The sequence below is a fragment of the Mugil cephalus genome, chromosome 12 (assembly GCF_022458985.1).
Source record: "Mugil cephalus isolate CIBA_MC_2020 chromosome 12, CIBA_Mcephalus_1.1, whole genome shotgun sequence".
Lineage (NCBI taxonomy): Eukaryota > Metazoa > Chordata > Actinopteri > Mugiliformes > Mugilidae > Mugil > Mugil cephalus.
The window spans coordinates 2,258,292-2,281,788 of record NC_061781.1 but is presented as its reverse complement, the minus strand read 5'-3'; the positions used below and the strand labels follow the sequence as shown (position 1 = coordinate 2,281,788).

At 40.8% G+C, this 23,497-nt stretch overlaps 2 protein-coding genes across 15 annotated transcripts in view; one reads left to right on the top strand and one right to left on the bottom strand.

Moving 5' to 3' along the window:
* The window catches only part of caska (calcium/calmodulin-dependent serine protein kinase a), a 122,887-nt gene that overhangs the window by 46,906 nt on the left and 52,484 nt on the right, over positions 1 to 23,497 (bottom strand). For all 14 annotated transcript variants that reach the window (XM_047601856.1, XM_047601855.1, XM_047601858.1 and 11 more), the window contains exons 3-5: positions 20,530 to 20,635; positions 17,273 to 17,350; positions 17,098 to 17,170 (exon numbers count right to left, since the gene is read on the bottom strand). In XM_047601856.1, coding sequence (XP_047457812.1) covers positions 17,098 to 17,170; positions 17,273 to 17,350; positions 20,530 to 20,635 — 257 coding nt within the window. The remainder of the gene's footprint in view (positions 1 to 17,097; positions 17,171 to 17,272; positions 17,351 to 20,529; positions 20,636 to 23,497) is intronic.
* Positions 1,025 to 4,398, top strand: LOC125018142 (probable G-protein coupled receptor 82). Its single transcript, XM_047601871.1, has 4 exons — positions 1,025 to 1,134; positions 2,752 to 3,575; positions 3,654 to 3,791; positions 3,897 to 4,398. Exons 2-4 carry the CDS (start codon positions 2,757 to 2,759, stop codon positions 4,125 to 4,127), a joined length of 1,188 nt encoding a protein of 395 aa, XP_047457827.1. The 5' UTR covers positions 1,025 to 1,134; positions 2,752 to 2,756; the 3' UTR covers positions 4,128 to 4,398.

Below are 23,497 nucleotides of genomic sequence, written 5' to 3'. Positions count from 1 at the left end.
ATTCAATCACTTAGTGAGCACAGAAAGACAAAAGACGCGAGTGCTAAATGTTGGCTGGTGCCATCCAGTCCGCTCATAGTGATGCACGGCTGATGAATCGGTGCATGTAACTTTCAATCATGTATAACTCTGCTGTTGCTGTCCTGCGGCACGCAGACGTAGGACGAGTTCAACAAGTACAAGGCAAGGGACAAAATGACAAAACACCATTAATAATTGAAGGAAAAAGCGGGAGTATTTAACATGTATGACTAATTAATTCACTGCTTCACTTCTGGAGGAAACCCTGAACGTGAGCAGGGAGCAGTCGAGCTCAAGATCCTTTCATAATCACCACTGCATTAATCACATGCTATCTGAGAACGCAAACCTCCCTTCATTTTCCTCTTGAATCTGTTGTCAAGCAGTGCTCCAATAAAAACTGGCAAAAAGATGGTGAGTAGTAAAAATTGCAAGATTAAAGATGACAGTGTTTACAGGACACTTTTTAGTGAGATGAAAACAAGGGGCTTCAGTGGCAAATCATCACATTTCGAAATGTAGAAAAGCATTTCATCCTGCCAGCGCATTAAGTACTGCATGTACACTTTAACCTGCATTGATGTGATTTATTGTGATGTGCTGAAGGAAGAGAAATGGAAGCCGGTCACTGCATTCATTTGCCTTCTCTGCTTAAACAACAGCGCCACCTCAAGGAAGAATAAATAAAAACACTTTTAGGACATAAACACAGACTAGAAAACAAGCCTCTGAGAGGAAAAAGGGACAAAGGATTTCAATATGTGAAAAAATCAAAAAATTGAAATAAAATTTAAAAGAAATCTTTGAATCTTTAACAACTAGAAAGAAAAATAATCATATACTCAACTGAATTACGCAAGCACGTGACACCACAACAGCTGACTTGTTTTTTTTTCCAGGCCACATAGCAATCACTTACGTTAATCAAGGAAGCTGAATATCGAATGCGTGAAAAGCACACGCCCCATGCAAAGAATAAGAAACCACGTCTGAAATGGTCACCGTAAACCTCCAGTTTCATCAGAAGGAGGAAGCTGCAGAAAGTTGTGTGTCAACGTTAAACATACACACTTTATCTGACGCGGATTGATCCCACCAGAGCTTCTGACACAGGTATGTATAACTCATCTCTGGGTGATGATGCCAGCTGTTTAAATCTATGAGGATCTGATGCTGACACTGTCTCAAGCTAGATTTTAGTTTGTGAAAAAATGTTTTATTTTAAATTTAGAGGCATATCTGGAGCACTTTGATGTCCTGTATCTTTCTAACAACCTGTTAATAGTTAGTTATAGTTTTTGACAAAACTATGAAGTGCTGAGAGAGAGAACTAGACAGTTGACTTACTAAATTCATGTGTTGGGAACATTATGTATTACTCTGTTGAGTTTTACTGATATAGTCTGAGAGACAGCAACCAAGAGTTTTCTCCATCTCTGCACACAAATAACTGAGTGGACTTTCACACAGTGGTGAAAGTAGTCAAAGAGAACCCAACCAAATACATGAAACAGACATATTATACTTGAGTCTTTAATAAAGAAAAATTAATAATTTCATGTTCATATCTTTGATTTACAAAGGTCAGTGAAACCTTGTTTTTGGTATCTGCTTTGACCTCCTTGTGCAGCGATAACATCAACTTTACATTTCCAGTAACTTTTGATCAGCAACTTCAGCAGCTTGGAGGAATTTTTAGCTCATTCCTCAGAACAAAAGCTCTTCAGCTCTGAGATGTTTGTGGGTTTCCTCACATGAACCGATCGGTTCAGGTCCTTCTGCAACATTTCAACTGGATTAAAGACAGGACTTGGACTTGGCCTCCATGTCTGTTTTTCAATTCACAGATATGTCTTAATACTGTCTATTTTTTATTAATTTATCCATATCATTGTTTCATTTGTTTGATTGGGTTCCTCTTTGTCTCCTTTCGTCACTCGTGTGGAAAGCCTGTTGATGTTTCACTCTGCACAAATGTGGCGCAAAAACCTCTAAGCAAAACCTAAAAAACTTGCGCAAATTCGTCCCCTCAAACTTATCTCCAAAACTGAACTGATTCAATAGTAGAAGAAGAACCAAGATGTCTCCACGTCTCCAACATTGCTGTCCACATGGATTCCAGCTTGGTTACTCTTTTCAAACACTCGTTTCAACAACTGCTTGTTTTTCTACCTCCATGTTTCTGTCCCTCCTGGAAACTCCTCACCTGATGTTTACCCCACATGGAGCAAACATGTTCAGAGAGAATGGATTTATAGTGGAATATTAGAGACCATGTAAATGCTTTTAATATTGGCCAAATTTATAAATACTTGAGAATCTGAACAGACAGCATATTATTCTACTAAACTTATGTTGAACACTTTGCTTTTTTTTTTTTTTTTTTTTTACTGAAATGAGACTTGTTTCACACAATGCTATAAGCTATATCAGCTTGGTGTCTACAATTGTTCATGAAGATGACCTGAATGCTCATGTTGCTGCAAGTAAGCAGCTAAACATTGTCTACCGCCGCTGATTCATTACACCCACCACTGAGAGTTATATAAAGGCTGAACGGTTGTCACGGGCGTCTACAAGACAAAGCTCTTGAGTCTTCATCGACTTGCCGCCGACATATTTAGGCTCATGCGCTGATAATGGAGCTAAAGACATCAGATGAAGTGACAGAACTGAGTTGTGATCTAAAGAGATCTTGATATTACTGAATCTAACTTTGTGTTTTTACAGATCAAATGGAGGAAAAACCGTTCCCACCGACTAATGCTTCCATCTTTGAGTTATCCCTCTGCCCCACCGCTGCAACGCTTTTCTTCCTCCCCACCACCTACACCTTGCTCTTCCTCACCGCTCTCCCAGGTAATGCGCTGTCCTTGTGGGTGTTCCTGCGGCGCATACCCACCGCCTCCCCCACCCACATTTATCTGACCCACCTGAGCATCTCCAACCTGCTGCTGTCCCTCACCGCTCCTTTCCTCGTGGCCTACTACGCCCGCGGTTCAGCCTGGACACGGAATGCCGTCCAGTGCCAGATAGTCTTGCATGGTATAACCCCGGTGCTCCACATTAACATCTACATAAGCCTCATGATTCTCACGTGCGTGGCGCTCAGCCGCTTTGCAGCCCTCATCCAGAACACCCACGCCTCCAGGCCTAGCACCTGCACCATGCTGCTGCCAAACGCCTTCTTCAGCCGCCTTACAAGGGTCTCCTTCGCCCACTCCACATGTATCGTGGTGTGGATAGTGTCAGTCGGCGCCATTGTGCCAGTAACAGTTTACTACTCGGTAAAAGAGGCTATGGGGAGCAACTCGGAGGAAACACAGGAGGGTGGATGTATGGAGATGTGCTACAGCCCTGCTGTGGAAATAGGAGGCAGTTTTTCAGCAACTCTCACTGTGCCCGTCATAACCCTATTCTTTATATTTTACCTGATGGTGCTGATGTCCTACATGACAGTGCTGAGGCATATCAAACGCTCACGTCGCAACAACAGTATCACCAACTCCCACAGCCTGCTGAGCAGGGTGCTCCGAAACATCGTGGTCATCCAGGTGAATATGACTTGTGTTACTCTTTAAAATAAATCCACAGCAGAATGACCCATATTTCTTTTAACCACCTCCTCGCAGATTGTTCTTTCTGTCTGTCTGCTGCCGTACCATATCTTCAAACCCATCTTCATTTCTCTGGCCCATGATGAAGAGCTGACCCACTCCCTTAGCCCGCAAATCTGCACACATTGTCATCCACTCTCACACTTAATCGAGGTGACTACATTTCACCTAAATAACAAAAACTGTAGCTTAATATTTTCTGGATTCACAGAAGACAGTGTCACCACAGCTTTTTTTTATTTCTTCCCTTTTCTTCAGCTGAAGAACTGCCTGTTTCTCCTCACTGCTTTAAGAGGCTCCACTGACCCAGTCATGTACTTTGTGTTAGACCGGACCTTCCGCACTCAAACCCTCAAACTCTTCAGGTGCAACAAGAAAAACGATGGAAAAAGACATATGTTCTGGTCAATCACAGGAAGTAATATTCAGAAGGTTGAACATCTGGGGGAGACTCATGTGGCTACTGCAACCATGGATTTAAGTCACTGAAGTGCTTACACCTTACACAATTTATTGTTTTGAAAGAAGAAGTTGTGGTACGGTTAATATAAATGTCATCAACACAACAATCTAAGTTAAATGAAGTCACCAGTTTTATATGACTTCAACCACAGTGTAAGAAAGTGAATGCCTGTAAGCTACGCTATGTATATGTATGTTAAAATATACTCTTTTAAGTATGCCAATGAGTAAATACAGTTATTCTTTGCTTGCTATGTGTTATATTGTATCAATTTAATAAATCAATCAGTCGATCAGATATCACTGGATCTTGATTATTTAAAAAAAAACACAGGGTCTCACTTCTTAGGTGTATAGATGATCCAATTGACACCAAAAATGACATTCAATGATTGACAAGGTGCCTGCTTTGGAGCATGAAATCTGCAAGAAATATTACAGAAGATGATTTTTCTGCCCTACGTTTTATCAACAATACTGAACTGATTCAGTAGAAGAAGATGACAAAGTTGTTTCCAGGTGTACAACGTTGCTGTTCACATGGATTCCAGCTTGGTTCATTTTTTCAACTTTGAATAGCTGGTCCAGTTTCTGCCTGTCTTAGAAACCTATTGTTTACCCCACGTGTAGCAAAAAGGGTCAGAAAGACAACCAACACATCAAGGTTTTAAATGGTTATAAGGAACTAATAATAATAATCCTCAGGCTACACAATGATGACTTAAAGTTAAAGTAAGCTGCGGCTTAGTTGAACTGATACTAACACTACAATACAAAGCACATACACTTCCTTTTGGCTCTTTTGCCAATTCAGTTCTGTGCTGTGAACTTGAGCCGATGTCCACAACCACAGCTTGCATTACTCGGAGCAGGAAAGAGAAAACGATGATAGTTCTTGGTGTGGTTTCAGCTATTATTCTGCTGCAAACAGTCCTGGAGGTTTGCACCTTCACGACTGTTTGCTGCAGCACGGTAGCAGAGAAACCACAGTCTCTTTAAAGATAAAGGCATAAAACATATAATAAATAGTAGGTAGTAAATGCATGTGTGCAAATTCAACAGCATGAAGTAATGCCTTTTTTCTTTTGTTGCTTATCACGCTGAAAGTATTTTAATGTGTTCTATACTCCACAGGGAGAAAAGCATGATGTCATTTTCAAATATACACAGTAATATTTGTAGAGCACTCCTCATGTGCAACAATGGCTTATAAATATTTGATATCTGCGTGTCATAAACCTTGTTCGGTAATTGTGTGTGAATTATAGATGAGGGATTACAGAATGTGCACTGTGCAGAAGGTGTGAGAGAGTTTTTCGAGTAGACGTTATTCTGTGATGTGTGGCCCCTGCAGACGTGTGTCCTCCCAGGGGCCTTCAGACTGAAGCAGGCGGCTGGGGTTAGAATCAGATACCCTCTGCCATAGTCACACTAATGCGGCCAGGGGAGAGATCAGATTCACATGCTGAGTTTATATATACAGGCACCAGAGGACTGAGCACTAAAAAACAAAACAAAACAAAAACAAAGTCATCTAAAGTATAGATTTGGTGTCAAAAAATTGGGACACAGTTACGGTTTGAATACAATCATGAAAAAAAAAGAGAAGAAAAAATAAAGTTGAACTGTCAACTCTGTTAAAAATATGTGCTACTTTCAATGGTAGCAGGAAGTCGAGCTGACTATGATGACAAGCACCAGTGGGATACAAGAGGGAACACATAATGGAAGGAGCTGTGTGCACTATTAACTCTAAGATGGTCATGTTAAAAGTGGAAAACGCATCAACAGGTGCTATGCATGATATATCTAATAAGTACGTTAGCAAAACGGAAATCCACCGTTATGTGCTGCAGCGCAACAGTGTGGGAGACGGCAGGTAGTCGAGCTGATTATGATGATGGCCACTGGTAGGGATACAAGAAGGAACGCACAATGGAAGAAGCTGTGTGCACCATAAGCTCTAAGAAGGTCGTAGCAACAGTGTGTAACACATAAGGCAGAAGCTGTCCATTTCCACTTAACCAAATCCACCTGCCATAGCATGCGAATGAAACTTGAGCACAGCCGAATATCCAACTAAATTATTTTACAATTTTCTGGATGAAAACTGGAAACCTTTTGATTATTATGAGATAACATTTTTTCATCATTTTAATCACACATCACTCTACTTAGTTATATATTGTTAGTGTTTGTGTGCTGGGAGTGAGACCAGCTCTAATTTGAGCAAGAGGTAAATGAATGAAGTCATACTTGCTTACCCCAATTATTCCAACCTGCAGTAGCTCAACTGAAGCTGGATCCTCTGCATGATTGTGACTGTTATTCACATTATTCTCCCAAACGTTCGGCTCATTAGAGACGCCACAGTCTCCGACGACACACCAGAGAGTATCGCTGAGGTATCACTGTGTCTGGGGCATCTACTGTATACTGGTGCATTTTCGCATTTGCTTGTGAGATAAGCATGAGCCTCCCGTGAGATGGCATTAGTTCCAGTGGTTGTCCACCGTTGTCCCAAGCGCGCACGCACACAAACACACATGCACGCACACACACACACGTTTGTATGGCTATCTTTGTGAGGACACTCATTGGCATAATACATTCCCTAGCCCCTTACCCTAACCATCTCAACTAAATGCCTAACCCTTACCCTAACCCTAACACTAACCATAACCATAACCTTTACCCTAAAACTGAGTTTTAACCTAAACAGCCAAAAAGTGAGGACCGGCCAAAATTTCCTCACTTTACACAAATGTCCTTATTCTGATGGTATAAAACTTAAACTGGTTCCCAGAAAGATAGCTGTACAAGTACACACATGCAAGCACGTTTGATCACCACCTCGGTTTCTTTAGGCAAAAAGGTGTCAGACAGTAAAGTGTTGGGCAACAACAACATGTTAGGAGGTGTGACGCAAAATGACCACAATATTCTAAGAAGTCCTCACTTACTGTTGTTTTTCAAATACCGCTGAATCATTTTTACACTCTCATGAGGTAATTAGATGTATTGATATAACGGTTTGTCTAAAAAAGGCAATGCAAACACTTCTTTGGAAATCCCAGTCACTGCAGATGACACAGGGGGTCATGTGACCAGTTCATTTGACGTCCATCTTCCCCAAAGTGAAGTCTCATGTAATGAGAATTTAAGAGAATTATGGGATATTGCGAGAGAAGACCTTACGAGATTTACAGCTCATTCGCAAAACACATTTCAATGGGAAAACATACACAGAGCAACTGTAGTGTAAACTGTAGTGAAAAACTGTAATGGAAAAAAATGAGAAAAAAAATGAAAAGGGTATGCCAATGGGTTAAGCCTTTTTTGCTCGAATAAGCATAAAGTCATTAAATAAGCTCAAAGTTTTTGTCTATGAACAAAATATAAGATGTATTTCTTTGATGCTAGGATTTTTTGCAGTGTGAGTAAAGCTTGGGTGCCTACTGAGCATCATTAAGGTTACACCTTTTGTTGCTCACTATCACCGGCATCAGCCACAAGCTGTTGCGCTGAGTTTAACACCTAGCCCAGTAGTGTGAGCAGCTGTGTTGCTCCATCTCCATCTCCACAAGATGCACTGAGGCACAGCACTGAGCTGCACGTCTCCAGTGGATTAGCTGTGTTCAGAGCGCCGCTCCCAATCACTGTAGTTATGCGCATTAAACAGAAAAACAAACCATAGGTGTGTAATGCAGACACAGATAGCACGGTCAGTTTACAAAAAAAGCACCAGATCTGTTCCGTCACATGGATGTAGGACGGTCGACTGTAAAGAACAGAATTTCTGTTTACATGGCTCCAGGGACTCACAAAACTAAGTGCTACTGAAGTGTTTGATCCTTTCAGCCAACTCTAACCTCCGTGGTGTACGGATCTTAGACTAGACAGAAATTTACTGGATAAAGATTGTTTTCATGTTGGCTAAGCAGGAAGGAATCAGCATTGTTTTTATCTACGGATTCATACATTTGACTAATGTTGACAGTCCGCTATAGAGAGCAGGGTAAAAGGTGAAACCATCTCCACCCAGTTCAGACAAACAGTCGAACAAAAACAAACTCACACCGACAAAAACTGACAGAAAAATGTGACAAGCACCACGGTACACAAAGGCGTCATTCTGCCATCAAAGCGGACGATGAAGTCACTTAATACCAGCAGTACACTCAGCATATTGGTGTGTTTGACTGTGAAACCTCGATGACAGAATTCCAGAGTCGTCTCCTCAAGGCTCATTGGACGCCATTAAAGAAGCTATTAGCGCCACCAAACAGCCACTCATCATCACACAAACAGCGCTAATGACACTGCTAATAGTCCTCCATGTGTACTGCAAATAGGTCCCAGTAGACCCGGGCCATTTCACCTTGTAAAAACAGCTGACATTCAAGTGTTCAATGGGGAAACATGTCTTTTTTCCCATCAGTCACTCTGGTGCCAATTCACATGCAGAATGTGGCATTTGTGGGATAATAAGCCATAACTGGTGTCTGTTGGATAAGCACAAAAGTAAAGAGGATAAAGTTGCAGCCTGTAGTGGACAATTAGACTTCAATAAGCACAAAAGACTAAAGGGAATATTTACATAACTTGATGCTAATTATTTCCATAAAATGCTCTGTCATTTTCCAGTCAGATGTAAACACCTTGAGATATCACTTATCAGACGCTTGCAATAACAACTTTAAATTCTCTTTAAATTTGATCTCAGCTTCACACTCTGTATGCAAACAAACAGCAAAATGATTTGGGGCGCAATATAATATTATAAAAGCTGATGTCCTGACTTTGGGAGATGACGCGTATTTTGGAACAATTCGTTTAGTCTCTCTAACACACAACACAAAATGTTATTATTTATTTATCTCTGTCTTGAAGCTATTTTTGAGACCTGCTAACTGAGCTCTGGAATCTTCTCTGGTAATTACGGTAATAAAAACATCAGCCATTATTGAGGAAATACAACAACATGATCACATCAATAATCAACCACAAGCTGTTTTTTTTATGACATAATCACGCACAATATACTCATATTAAATTATTTCATGTTAATTCTTGTTTATTTATTATTTAGTTAGTTAACAGCTGTTAATGCTGTTGAATACGTGGTACCTAATGCGATCCAGGACATGTAGTGTGTTCACACTACCAAAGAAATTGGGTCAAATATGACCCAGACCACCCTTCAAATCTGGTCTGAGATTGGATCACCCAAACGCATCCTCAGTGTGTTCACAGCTGCACTTTAAGCTGGCCACTGCCTAGGACAGATGTTAATGCGAGGTGTGAACAGAGTGGACACCACCCACAGATGTTCATAATAAAAACCTTAACTCCCCACCACCCATGTAGAAATGGGACATAGTCCAGCTGCCTTTGTTTCAGATAACTCTTAACGCTCATATAAACCACAAGATAGATAAAATAAGATTAGATTCAAATAAAATAAAAATAAACAGTGTAATCAAAACATTTACAGAATTAGCATTATGAAGAAATACACAAAAAGTAGCTGGCAAAACAGTGTCCAAGGTGATGTGGTTGTTTGGCCAGTTACATAGCAACAGCATCATGGATCAACTCAAACGGGGTGTGTCCCGTAGAGTGAAGGACTTAATTTTGTTCAACCTAAGGATGGTCTGTTGTACTCCTCGTTTGACCGTATGTTGTGGTTTCACAGAAACAACTTCTGAAAATGCCACATCTGCCACATCAACTCCAGCCCTTCTAACTGCTTAAATGATGAAGGATTAATGAGGGAACTGCACATGCAGCCCATGAACATGCTTTTGAGTCAATTGTCCAATTACTTTTGGTCCCTTGAAAAAGAAGTGGATGGATATGGATGTGAATACCATCACATTACAGCTGAGAGTCTGCACTTCAGGATCTTATTGAGTATACAACTGTATCTTGAACATGTTTTGGTAAACAGCTAGAATACACTATCCAAACAATATCCAAACATATATGGACCAAACTATATCATGAACGACTGAGAATATTCAGACAGATGTAAATTAGTTCTTTGGATGTGTAAGAGTGCCATTTCAGTAAACATAAGTACTTATCCACTTGTATCAATCCTACGTTTTTCTTCCTGTTTTACGCATTTAAAGCACCAGAAGCTTTAAAATCTATCTTTTAATTTGTGTCTTTTTACCACCTGCTACATTTTTTAGAAAATGTCACAATAGTCAGAGGCAATAAATCAAATAAAAACAACACACACAAAAAAAACAAAAAACAGAAACACCTTAAAAGATGTGGGCTCAATGTTGTAACTACACTTTTGGTTTAACAGAGGGATTATCACTTAACACTTCTTGCTATGATCTGGTAATCTAATATTAGTTTTATGTAAGATTCCTGAACGTCACCAGCTTGTTTGCCAGTAACACACAGGGAAATGCAGAGGTTAAACAACAGTGTAAAAATAGGTTGAACACCCCAAGCAGAAAACACCTTAAGATGTTTTCACACAGAGACGCTGCGTTATATTCTAAGAAGGCAAACTATGAATTCTCTGAGGCAAAGCCTTCTGTTTTTTTGAGTTCAGAGAATCTGACAGGAAATCCCTTTCACCTTAGAGAACCAGGAGAAAAAAAGAAATACTGTTGTTGTAAAGTCAGGTATAGGTCTGCGCCAGCGTGCCTCTCTGTTCATTTTATGTTTACATCAAACGTTTTGCAGTTTTTATGGATTCCTCAGATGGCTCAACACGGAGCCAGGATGTGTGCTGAGCGGATTCGACACTCAGCACGACTTTAACTTCAAACAGTATGCTATAACTCCAGATGAGTGAACGCTACCAGAAAAGAAAGTTCACCTTCAGCCTGCGCTCACCTTTCTCTCGTCGCGCGCATTCACAACTGAGACAGATAAATTCATGCTATCTGTTTGAATTTCCATGCATGCAGTCTGCGGCAATGAGGGGGCAGAAGACACAAATAGACACACAGAAGCTGGGGCTGCTGTCACTGGTGGAGGTCTGTGGTGAAGTGAAGGGAAGATAAATGCACAGGCATCATGGTGATTTATGAGCATCAGCATTTAAATGATATCACTGACTTTCACGCATGGAAAGATGCGGCACACTCATGCTGATCCATATTCAACAAGGACAACTTTATTGTCAATGCACTACATGTGTAAGTGAGTGTAGTTCTGAGTCTGCAAAGGGCAAAAAAATCTTCAGTACATCTGATAAGATGGAAACGGCAGCTTGGCACTGTTAAATAGTGATAACAGAAGTGAACACTACTCTGGGCCAATGTCAGAGCTGCATGAGCCTTCAGACACATTTTTATTCTCACAGACATGGATGTTCATTGTACATGTATATTCTCAAATGTTTTATTCTAGAAACCCAACGAATCAAAGCAAATTCACCCCACTGTACTAGAACAACAGAACAAAAAGTCTATATTAGACAAATTATTTGTTAGAATGTTCCTTTCCAGACCTGGGTGATCTGATCACAAGTGGCCAGCGGTGAGCAGGTGTAAAGGACACTCAAGACCAGCCAGGAATGTGTTAAAAAACCAATCACCACGACCACATCACTGCACTGGCCCACTTAAGACAACATCCTGCACCCAGGCCACATTTGACAGACCCCTTCCTCGACTGACATCGTCTTGCTTAAGGTTTGCTTAATTTCCTCTTCTATTTTTTTTTTTTAACTCATATTTAATCAGATTAGTCCCACAGAGATCAATGATCTCTTTTACAAGGGAGACCTGGCCAAGACAGTCACACTAACTTACAATGAATAGACAGGACATAAAAACCAAAACAAGACATAAAAATGTAAAACTAAAAGATATGACCAGTTACAACCTAGAAGCATCAACAAGTGCCAACCGATTTACTCACCACTGTGCTACTAAGACCTTTAAATTCAGGTAGAGGGACCAGATGTCCCAATTTAAAAACTGTTTCTAGGCTGTTCCAGGTGTGGGCAGCAGAGCACTAATGTGTCTTGTCCATCGTACATGTATATATTCGTAATTATTAATAGCATACCTAACAAATCAAAACAGAGTTAGCCCAGTGTAACAGTGTAACAAAAAAATAAAAAGCCTCTTTTAGACAAATTGTTTTATGTTATGCTTCTTTCCGGACCTGGGTGATCTGATCAGTGGGCAGATGAAAGGACGTGAAGGACACTGCAGACATGCTGCATCTAAAATCCAATCTCCAAAATCAACATCTGGAGGTGGGCTACTACTGTAACATCAGGCATAAAAGGCATCTTCCTGTCATTATTGGCCATTATGTTCCTGTTCAGAAGTGTCTGATCAGATCGCAAGTGGGCAGATGAAAGAATACTTGTGAAGGGCACTAAAGACAGATTGCAATCGAAATCCAATCTCTATGACATCATCTAGAAGAGGGCAGAGCCACTTGTGGCCACATCCTTTCACAATGCACTCTGTTCAAATTTGACAGACTGCCTACACGTAAGCGGAGCTTTACCACACTCAACTGGAGCAACACATTTGCTTTGAATGCATGTAAGTACCTCATGGATGCTTCAGTTATAGTTTAAAAAACAAACGTCAGGGCAGAGATAAATAAACAATTAATAGCCTCTCGTATATCAGGCCATTAAAACTCAACACGTGTGTATCTGGTGAACCAGAAACTTCTGATTGTGTGTCACACAACAAACCGTGCTGTTCATGGTTCTGAAACAGCGGTATGTATAGTGACCTCTTATTTTTAGACCAAAGCTGTTCGAATTAACAATGATGCTGATGTTCAGCTGCATATAACGACAAGACACATGTTGAGGTCCACTTTAGAGCTGCCCACTTATGATCAGATCACCCAGGACACTTTCAAAACCATTTCATAAAATTTTATATTTAAAGCCTAAATAACAATCCAACCTTTTTAAGCCCCTGTGACACATATATTTTAGTTTTCTGGTTATGGTGGTTGCAGGCCACATGACTTCCCCATGACTTTAAGCAATGTGTTTTGAGAAGTGTGACCCAACCATGGCTGAGGTCATTTTTTTTTTTTACTAATGCTTTTATCAGAAAAGGAAAAGCAGCAAATCTTCACAACAGTGCTGGTTTACATCTTAATTTTCAGTTCCATGTTCAACTGAAAAAAAAATATGTACCAGGAGGAAGTACATTTCATTTTGAGACTGTGTTTTGCGTTGCCCGATTTCAGAAATATGACACAGACATGAGACCAGAACAGCTTGAATATTTGGTCAGAGATATGGAGACTGCTGCTGCACATCTGTGCTAGAAGGCACGTTTGTTGTTGTCATGGGATTAAATGATGATAATAACAAATTTTAGCCTTTGAGAAATTAAGCCCAGTGAGTCACAAACTGTGGCTTTAAGACGTGTACAAACTAGAAGTTGCACACGTTCAGACTTTTTAAAGTCAACTGATAAAACTCAGGTGACGAAAGTCAAGTGGAGACCGCCTAGTCTCTGATGATGTCACTAAGAAAAACCCGGTAGAAAGTAATGCTATGTGTAGCCTGTATAAAAACAGGCAGCAACTCGGCACCATAAGTAGGTCTAATAGCTTTACAAAAAGTTGATGCAGCCTCCTTCTCTCTGTTACCACAGGGCGTTCGGTGAAGTGGTTAACTGTTAACTTCCTCTACTAGTGTTAGCTCATTTATTTTCAGATGAGGGTACATGACAGTAGTACTTAAGTTGTACTTCAGAACTGACATGTCACAGTAGAATGGGTTTCATTTTCTGTGCAGCATTTCCATACACTTAAATTAAATCTCAACTTTGAGGTACGACTGCGGCAGTGGGTGGACAACAACACTTCCCATAACATTTATTGCAAGGAAACACGGTCCACGACTTTGGTTCCTACCACCAAATCCACCATGGACAAAATGAGCTCGGAGTGTTGGGTGAATCCAGATGAATGTTGTGCTTGCTTCAGAAACAATTTGAGTGGGAAATACACAAGACAGTTACCTAGGCAACCAGAGCTTGGCAACCAGTGGTATCAGCTCCTGACCCTTTGAACTCTCAGGCTGGCCATCACTCACATGTACACAATGTCTAAGGGTCTAAGCCAGAGATGCAGAGACAGGTCCTGAATTGACTGCCACAACTAATACCAGAGAACAAAGCGGAGGGGAAAGATAGTAATCCACAAGCTGGGAGCCACTGTGACCACATAATATGCATTGTGGGTCTCCCAGAAAAGGCAATAAATTACTAAAAAATAAACAAATAAAAAATGACAACATATAAAAGAAAAGAACAGCATTTGAGAAATGTTGAGCCCACATTTATGGATGTTCCAGAGGGAACTGTGTTCCTGAGAGCTAGTTTGTGAATGCAGAGAGTGTGACGGAGGCAGTCTGGATGCAAAGCCCTGTTTTATTTGTTCTCCCTAGACCAGGAAGCTGGCTCTATGAAAGTAGGACTAAAACTGGCGACTTCCTGGCACCTGCCTCAGACATAAAAACACACAACATTGCAGGCACACAAATAACACGGACACCGACCTTTTCACACAGGCGTGCGTGTATATTTACTATATATAATCAAATATAGTAAAGACATCACATACTAATTGTACAGACGTTTGGATTTACCACTAGGCGTTGTCAATGTGCCATTCTCTGACATGCAGCACACAGCAGGCTGCAGCCACGGCTTCATTAGAACACTCAAAGTAATTGGTTGCCTCAATTTATATAAATGACACCTGAATTAAAAGACCTTCATGTACGACAGCGAGTTTGACTGAGATCAGGGTCACGCTGAGGAGGGCCTGTGTGCTGATGTGTACCTGATTCTATTATAATGATAATATGATACAAGCTGAGCTGAAGGCCAGGCAGCTGTCTCTCACTCTCTGTCTCAAAATCTAACACCACAAATGCTCCTGAGCTTATAATGAGGAATGTAAGAGAGGTGTGGTACATTAAACCTTTCTGAAATTGTGGGCTTTTATATTCTTGTTCTACACATGCCAACATTTGGACCAACCTGGTCTAATGGGTTTTTCACTGCGGCATACAAACAGTCTCCCTACACTTCATTAGTCTATAGCTTAATCTTTGTGCCTTAGATGTGCTTTTTCCGTTTGTGCCTTTACATATTAGCATGTTAGCAGCATATTAGAAGCTCCTTATACCAAATGTTTCTTCAAACTAAAAGCTTTCCACTGGCACACTCCTAGGATTCTTTTATTGTGTACAAGTTACAAGAAATGCTATGTGCTCATCCAAGAGTAAGAGCTTCCTTAACTTCAAAATCAATGGGTTTAACCAACCATATATGAAAACATTTTAAACTTTTTATGACTGTGGGAGGAAGTAGTAAAAAGGAAGTGAAAAATGCTGCAAGAACCTTGCCCTCACACCTCCAACACATGAGAATGTGCCACATTTTAGCCTTAAATTACTTCTCTTCCTGCCGAGGGGAAACATGTGACATTTTCAAACTAAAGGTCTGCAGGCTGACTTCCTTGATAATTGTGCATCAATATCATACATACACTGACCAGTCATAACATTATGACCAACTTTCTAATGCTGTGTAGGATCTCCCTTGCGCTGATGTGAGGGTGTCCTGTGGTGTCTGCTAACAGAATGTTGTTAATGGGGCCTTTGGGTCCTATGGGTTGAGGGGAGGGGGCTCTGTGCATCATCCCACACATACACAGCAAATTGAGAAGAGTTGAATTCTTGGTGTTAAACTAGACATACACTAGTAGAGTTAATTATACTCTGGGTAGAGTTATTCCATTATAATTAACTGTCTGTCGATAAATAGTTGCTGTTAAAACCGAGTGTAAAAAGGAAGTGTCAATAAATCAAATCTCTAGGTGTAAATGTTTAAATATTAACTCCAAACTTCTTACTCTAAACTCTGATCCTGTATTTAACACCTCAAGTGTTAATGCCCTCCCTCCACTGCTCTTGGGGCACGCGAAGTCATTTTGCAGCGGTGAGCCACGTAAACTTTACTCATCGTGCTGTTACTTCAACCCGAATACCTGCTTAATGAGCTACAGGTTAGCATGCATGCCTGGCCTCACTGTAACAAAGAAAGTGAGTAACGGCAGTAAACGGTACCTTTGGCTTGACGTTTCGGCTGAGTGAGACGAGTCATGCACTTTGTAACCATAGATATAAAATGTCATAAGATGATGCTAATGGCTCGAAGTTGCTAGCTAGCCTGCTAAAGTGGTGCTGTGGTGTAGAGTTCTAACTCTACATACATACATTGTGCCTTACTGTTGCATGTTGTAATATTTGTGGTGCAAGTATGAAAATAAATGTTTTTTAACTGCCAAAGTAAAGTTTGTTTTCCAAGTATTTTTTGTAGGATTATATAAGAATTATATTGACACATTTTAAGTGCTATGGGGGTAACACTTGTGTAGTTGAGAAATAGTCCTCTGAGAGAGTTCATTGCTAACACTACATAAAAGTTGGTGTTAGGCAGTGTTAAATTTAACTACAAGAAGAGTCAAATTTACAGTAACTTAGTGTAAAGGTACCAACACTTGAAAAAGTGTTAAATTAACACTCTGAGTGGACTCATATAGACACTTTAAAAGTGTTTAGATCAACTCTTGCAGTGTTAATTTGGGTATGCTGATTTTACTGTTTGGGATCTAGTGAATTTGGAGGCCAGGTCAACACCTTGTGCTGTTCTTCAATTATTTTGTTGTTCCTACAATGTTTTTGTGTGCGTCTGTGTCAGGCTGCATCCTGCTGGGGATGGCTGCTGCCATCAAGGAGTCCCATTTCTATGGGGTGGGGGTGCCTGGTCTGGTCTAGGTGGGTGCTACATCTAAGTAATATTCACATTAATGATACTAAAGTTCCGCAGCAGAACACTGAATTGTCATAAGATGGTCAATGTTATTTATTTATCCTGTCAGTGGTTATAATGTTCCATAATGATAAGCCATAATGTGGCTAATAGTTAGCAGCAAATTAAAGTAAGTGAGGACTTACCTTGACATCTCGGTGGATGACATTGTTGTCGTGGCAGTAGCGTAGCGCCTCCAGGATCTGTCTCATGTAGTGGCTGAGAAAAGTAAACGTGTCTTTATATCTCCATTCAGAGTCTTTCTTCACAGCTGCAAAGATCAATATACCCCGGGAGGAAATGAAAAACATGAAAACTCACCTGGCCACTGCTTCGCTGTAGACAAAGCCAGCATCTGCCCTCTTCACAATCTCAAAACACAGGTCTGCTCCATCCATACTAACAGAGACAGAAGCAGAAAAGGAGACGAGGGTGAGGTGGATCGGAGCGGCGTAAAGGTCAGGCCAGGAACATGGGTAAAAAGCTAAAGGTCACTCTTAATAAAACTTCACCTCCCTGCGATTGGATGTGGTGGTGAAATGGGAGATGCAGGTCAGGAGAAGAAAGGCAGTAATTATGTCTGGTCTCTGTGGGTGGAGGTGGATACAGGTGGAGACTAAGGCTGCTGGGATGCTCTTCAGTAGTTTTTGTCAAACTATTCTGTCAAAACTACGCAAGATTTACCTTTTTTTTCTGGATGTTCTTAAACAGCTCATTCATTACATATAAATTAGAGAAAACTAAATATTTCTGTGTCGAATGAATGAATTTGATACCAAGTTTTGATCATGCAGCATTTAGATTAGCTCCAGTGACAAAACGTGGAGCAACATCTCAACACACTCTTCGACTACAAATCATGATCTCATAAATTGCAAAACTGTTAATCTCGAACATTAATAACTGAGCGCGGAGGAGGAGAAGCTGTGATTGCAATTGCAAATTCTGACCTTTTCTTCAACATTAAAATCTCTCTGGAGTAATTTACAGTTACAGTTTACAACTCTAACATAGAAAGCTGCTCCATCCAGTTTAAAGGAGGAAGCAGCTGGAGGTGACAGAGTGTCTCAACGCAGCTCACACTGCTTGAAACAATGGGAACGTTGAGAAGGACTCTAGTGTAGCACTAATAATCTGAATAAAACTTTTGTTTTAACCTGGTCTTCAAAACCATTGGCTGTGCTTACATGGACACTAATATTCCGCTTAGGGCTGGGTCACGCTGCTTTCCTGAAAGACTCAATATCAATTTATTTGGAGATATTTCAGTTTCAAAACTATTTTTCGAAGTTACGGAAATTGTCACAAAACAAGTTTCTCTAGTTTCTTATGCATTTGGTTTTGTGCAGCCCTGAGGGATGGTATAAGCCCCTATGATGATCCATTCAATTAGAAAACAGAAGTTCATAATAACCAGGTAACATTTTGAAGAGTTTCTCTCCAGTTGGAATAAATGAATAACACTACATTTCTGGTAACAGCTGATCAGTCATCTACAGCAGCTTGATCCCAGTCCTCAGAACAGAACCACTTCAGGTCTGAGATGTTGCTGGATTCCTCACATGAACTGGTCCTTCCGTAACATTTCTGTTGGATTAAGATCAAGACTTTGACTTGGCTGTTCTAACGAAATGTTCTTTAGCCATTCTTTTGTAGAACAACTTATGTGCTTAGGGTTGTTGCCTCACATATGCCATTGTACACTTGAATGAACAAATACTTAAATGTTTCTATCCAATCAAAGAATTGTATTAAGTGTCCACAGTTAAGTTGGAGTCTGTGATCAGGTTTAGTATTATCTACATATCTACATAGTAGGGCTGCACATTTCAGGAAAAAAATGTGAATCACAATTTTTTTTTTGCTTAGAATTGAGATCATGATTCTTTGGAACGATTTTTTTTTTTTTTTTTACAAAATGTCTATTGCACTGATGAACTTTAACAAAACAAAACAAAAATCATTCAAATGGTCATTCAAGTTGCCTTGCGGCGCTGAACGAGGGCAGAACACACTTTGCAATACACGTCAGACTGTTTGTCTCAAATCCAAAATACTTCCACAGTGCCTAATGTGAACCAATTTTGGGCACGAGTTCGGTTAGGTCTGTGGATGACTCTCCCCTCTGCCATCTGGGGTTTCTTCACCATCCATTTAACTCTCTTTACCACTGACTTCTCTCTGCTACTCTTCCTCACTGTTTCCACACACTCAACTGTAGACGGGCTTCCTCCGCTGACGGAATCACGTGTTGTAAAGACGCTTTACCGTAGGTCGAGGGAGGAGTGCTGCCTTTAGGGGCGCTTGAAAAATCCGTGAAGAAATGGGAGCATTTGTTTGTGATGCTCGTGAAATAAAATGCTTAAGAATCTTTGTGTTTCGAAATGAGATCACGTGTACTGTACGTGTGAATCGAGATTGCGATTTTTTAATGATTTATCGTGTAGCCCTACTACGCACTGACGCACTGTCCAGACTGGCACTGGACGTGAGATTAGGCATCAATCAATAACCAATAAAGATTCTTTTAAGCTTAGGTCACTGTCTCCTCAGCTGGCTGTACACCTGCACATCGCGAATAAGCAACTGATTGAAGGACAATCCTGAAACACACACACCCACTCTTAATTGTGACGAGTCGTTTAGTCACAGTTGATTCTGCTTTGTAATTGCTCTGCTCCCATTCGTTCCCCCAGTTGCTGAAAGCCTCACACTCCTCATTGGCACTAAGCCTCTGCTCCAATTAAACAGGGCGGTTATGTAGGACTTGGCTGCAGTGCAGCCATATTTCCTCATACTTCAGTCTACTTGATTAGCCAGAGGGACACATATGAAGCCATCTGCATTTATCCGCCATGTTTACTCTGCTATCTGTGCTGCTGTCAAGCAGCTATGACATTCCACAAACACCTCACGTCAATAGACACTCTGAAAAAACACAACATGAAAATCACATTTAATGGAGCTCACTCGCGTTTCCTTGAAAGTTCTCTCTCTGTGCACCGAGCCGTTGGATAGTTGGGCTGTTGAGCGATAGCGGAATTAAATGATAAAGGAATTAGTCCGGGAAGAAGAGGAAAGATGAAGATATGGGAGCGGGCCGGGAGGAGCTTTTAGAAAAGCTGGAGGTATATAGCGGCAAGTGTGAAATCTTAATCTCATCTTTCAGAAATACAGTTCTGCTGCACTCGTTCCATTCCTCCTTTTTTTTTTTTTTTTTTATGAAATACAAATTTCTTACCCCCACCCCCATCCTCGACTAACAAGCTTTCTCATATCAGCGTTGATTATATAAATCCACTGCAGGGTTCACTTCTTCTGTGTCCTGCTATTGCTGCAACTGCCTCTACTGAGATCCTTTTCTCCGTCTCCGCCCTCTCCATCATCCTCTCTCACCTCGCCTTCACGTTCTCCTGCAGATGCAACTCTCTGTAACATCCACCTCCTACAGGTGTGATCTATTTTCACCCCCCCCACACACACACACACAAGCGTAGGTGTGAGGCCTCTGATGTGACTAATACATACATTCCATCACCAAAGAGTGAGAATTATTTTCTGGTGTGGCTGTAACTTACAACTCGAAAACCATGTAGAGCATCCCGTCCGAACTGTACGTCTCCAGCAGCTCCACGATGTGAGGGTGCTTCAGCATGTGGCAGATGCTGGCCTCCCGTTTCAGATCTGAAAACACAGAGAGAAATGCGGTGAGCAGGTTTAAATGGCAGTGGAAAGAGCATGCACCTCAATATTAGAGAACATACTGGAGCCTGAGTGGATCTCTTATGAAACAATTAAAACCGTACTGAATAACGGAATAACTGGTTGATTTTTCTTAATTTTCCCCACCTAACCCTAACCCAACTCTAACCCTAACACACTGCTCTTTAATAATCATGTAAACTCTTGCTGTGCTGGTTTCTCTCTGGCTGAAATAAATCCATTCTCTCTAAGCATGTTTGCTTGAGGGACAGAAACATGGAGGTAGAAAAACAACCAGTTGTGTTTGAAAAGATAAAATCACGCTGGAATCCACATGGACAGCAATGCTGGAGACATGGAGACATCTTGGTTCATCTGGTACTATAGACATTCAATATTTCCGATAGTAAAAGTAAGTTGAAAATAAAACTTCTTCCGATGTGCTTCAGTCACACTGAACAGCCTTCCAAGGAGGATGAGGGTCTTCTTCTTCTACTGAATCTATTTAGAGTTCCTACTGGTTCTTCCTCTCCTTCTCCAGCTTCTCATTCTTGTCATTTTCACGTGCTCCTCATTCTTCTCCCTGTTCGTCTTCTCCTCCTTCAATTCCCTGTTCTTCTGCTTCTCCCTTTTCTTCTTCTCCTCCTGCTCCGTCCATGTCCATGAATCTATCTGGCTCTTCTTCTTCTTTCCACTGTTGACTGTAAAGTTTGAAAACATTTTCTTCATCTTGTCTTCCATTTCCAGCAGAATTGACGCTCTGCAGTAACAGAACCACTGCACATGTTTTGGGGCACGTAAGGACATAAATCTGATCAGATCTTTTTATGTAGCGTCCAACTGACCAACTCAGAAGGATTTCAAATAAATACTGTAATGTGGTGGGAGGTATAAGGTTTAGTTTGTGTACGTTATTATCTGAAGCATCAATACCAAACGAAAAAGCTTGTTTCGCACTTGAAGCCTCGATTATTGACTGTGGTGAGAGCGATGGATCTCATCTGTGAGCAAATTCCAACGGCTGCCATGATATCCGATAAGTTGACATTCCTGTTATTTCCTGTTTGTGCACATAAATACACAGTGAGGGCAGAGGGAGAGGCTGTCGTGGAGATAATTACTGCGAATGTACGAGGTCATTTTATTTGTGTGTAAAGTCCAAATCACACAGGATTAGTTTTACCTCTGGACTTGTAGTATTGTGTAATAATTGCATAAGTTGTCTGTGAATGTAATCCCTTGTGAATCAGCCATGTCTGTAATTGGTAAAATAAAAATCACAGCAGACCTTATCACTGGAAAAGAAACGAAAAAAAAAAAAAAGCGCTCAGAACCACCAGAAGAATCAAATTGCAGCAAAGTATACACTACCATTCCAAATCTGGAAAAGTAATGAATGCTGCCAAAAGGTGTAGAGGTATAAAAGGTATAATATTAATTCTGACATGTTGGGGAGTGGAAGCAGAAAGTAGGAGAGACATCAGAAGCAAGGATAAAGCCACACATAAGCAGATGTAGGGGTGCATTTCTTAATCACATGACATCCCTAGGTAAAACTAAGCCTATAGGAATAGCATTTAAGAGATGATGAGTGCAATTATGAGGTCTCATCATGTTTTAATTCAGAAACCATACGTTTTACTGTCTATCCAAAAATGGCAAACGAACTAAAGATTTCAAAAGGTGTAGAGGTATGAAATGTATAATATTAACCAGGGATAAAGTGAGTATATTCGAGTATAAAACAGAGTTTACAAGGGAAACCTATGACGTCCCCAGGTAAAACTAATCCAGTCAGAATAGAGCTTGAGCTTCTTCCTACATGTCTAACATCGTGCTGCCGCAGGCTTCATTTGTTTTATCTGATGCTATGGAGGTCAGACTTGTGCCGATCACACATGTTGGATAATGACATGTTAGTGAGTTTCTTTCATGTGGGGGAGCTCTGGAACACCTGCTACTAGTTTACACCTGCCTGCCACGAGATTCTCCAGGAGGTCTGACCCTAACCCTAACCCTAACCCTAACCCTAACCCTAACCCTAACCCTAACCCTAACACCTTCTCTACCCAAACCGGGCAGACACATCGACCGCTCAGCAGGAGATTCCATGTCTTCAACAACCTGCTACCAGCCTCTCTGTAAACTTAGAAATGATAAAAAAAAGATCCGCTCGTATTTATATGAGATATAGGATCACTTTGTCGATAAATTGCCCAAACCATAATTTTTATTTATACTACCCCCAGAAAACTGGTGAGTATATGGTTTTGATGTGAATTCATTTCATTCTTAATATTAAGTAATTTCATCATTCTTGTAAACATTTTGCATGTGGATATTGTTTTCCTGTTTTTTTTTTATTTTTTTTAATTATTGATTTTAGTTTTTTGTTATATATTGTGTATGGTGCCTGCCCATTGCTGCTGCAACAGTGAAATTTCCCATTTTGGGGTTAATAAAGTACCTACCCACCTACCCCTGTTAGTACCTGCCAACCCATCCATTATCTATCTATATTGCTTATTTTGCACAAGCTCCTATGGCATCGTAGCCTAGAAACCAGACAAACGTCCCCTGCTCACTCTTTTTTTTTGTGGAGGAAAGTCTCTCCGTTGCAAACCAATTATGCTGCAGCAAATATCTGCAGCGGCAATCAAGTCATGTGGCAACTTATTAATGCAGGGCAGGGGTCGGCAACCTATGGCACGCTGTGGCATAGACAGCTGCACGCTGGCACCTCTCCGTGTTAGGGATGATCTGCGCTTTGCACGCGGCCTGATTTCTTGGGTTTGAGTGAATGCTCCCGCCCATGATCCCTGCAGCGCTGTTGCCTGGTCCCGC

What these genes read in the sequence shown, in the direction of transcription:
- LOC125018142 (XM_047601871.1), top strand. Translation starts at nt 2,757, where the DNA reads ATGGAGGAAAAACCGTTCCCACCGACTAATGCTTCCATCTTTGAGTTA. An exon ending in GAAACATCGTGGTCATCCAG is followed by an intron (nt 3,576 to 3,653) that starts GTGAATATGACT and finishes ACCTCCTCGCAG; the next exon opens with ATTGTTCTTTCTGTCTGTCT. An exon ending in CACTCTCACACTTAATCGAG is followed by an intron (nt 3,792 to 3,896) that starts GTGACTACATTT and finishes CCTTTTCTTCAG; the next exon opens with CTGAAGAACTGCCTGTTTCT.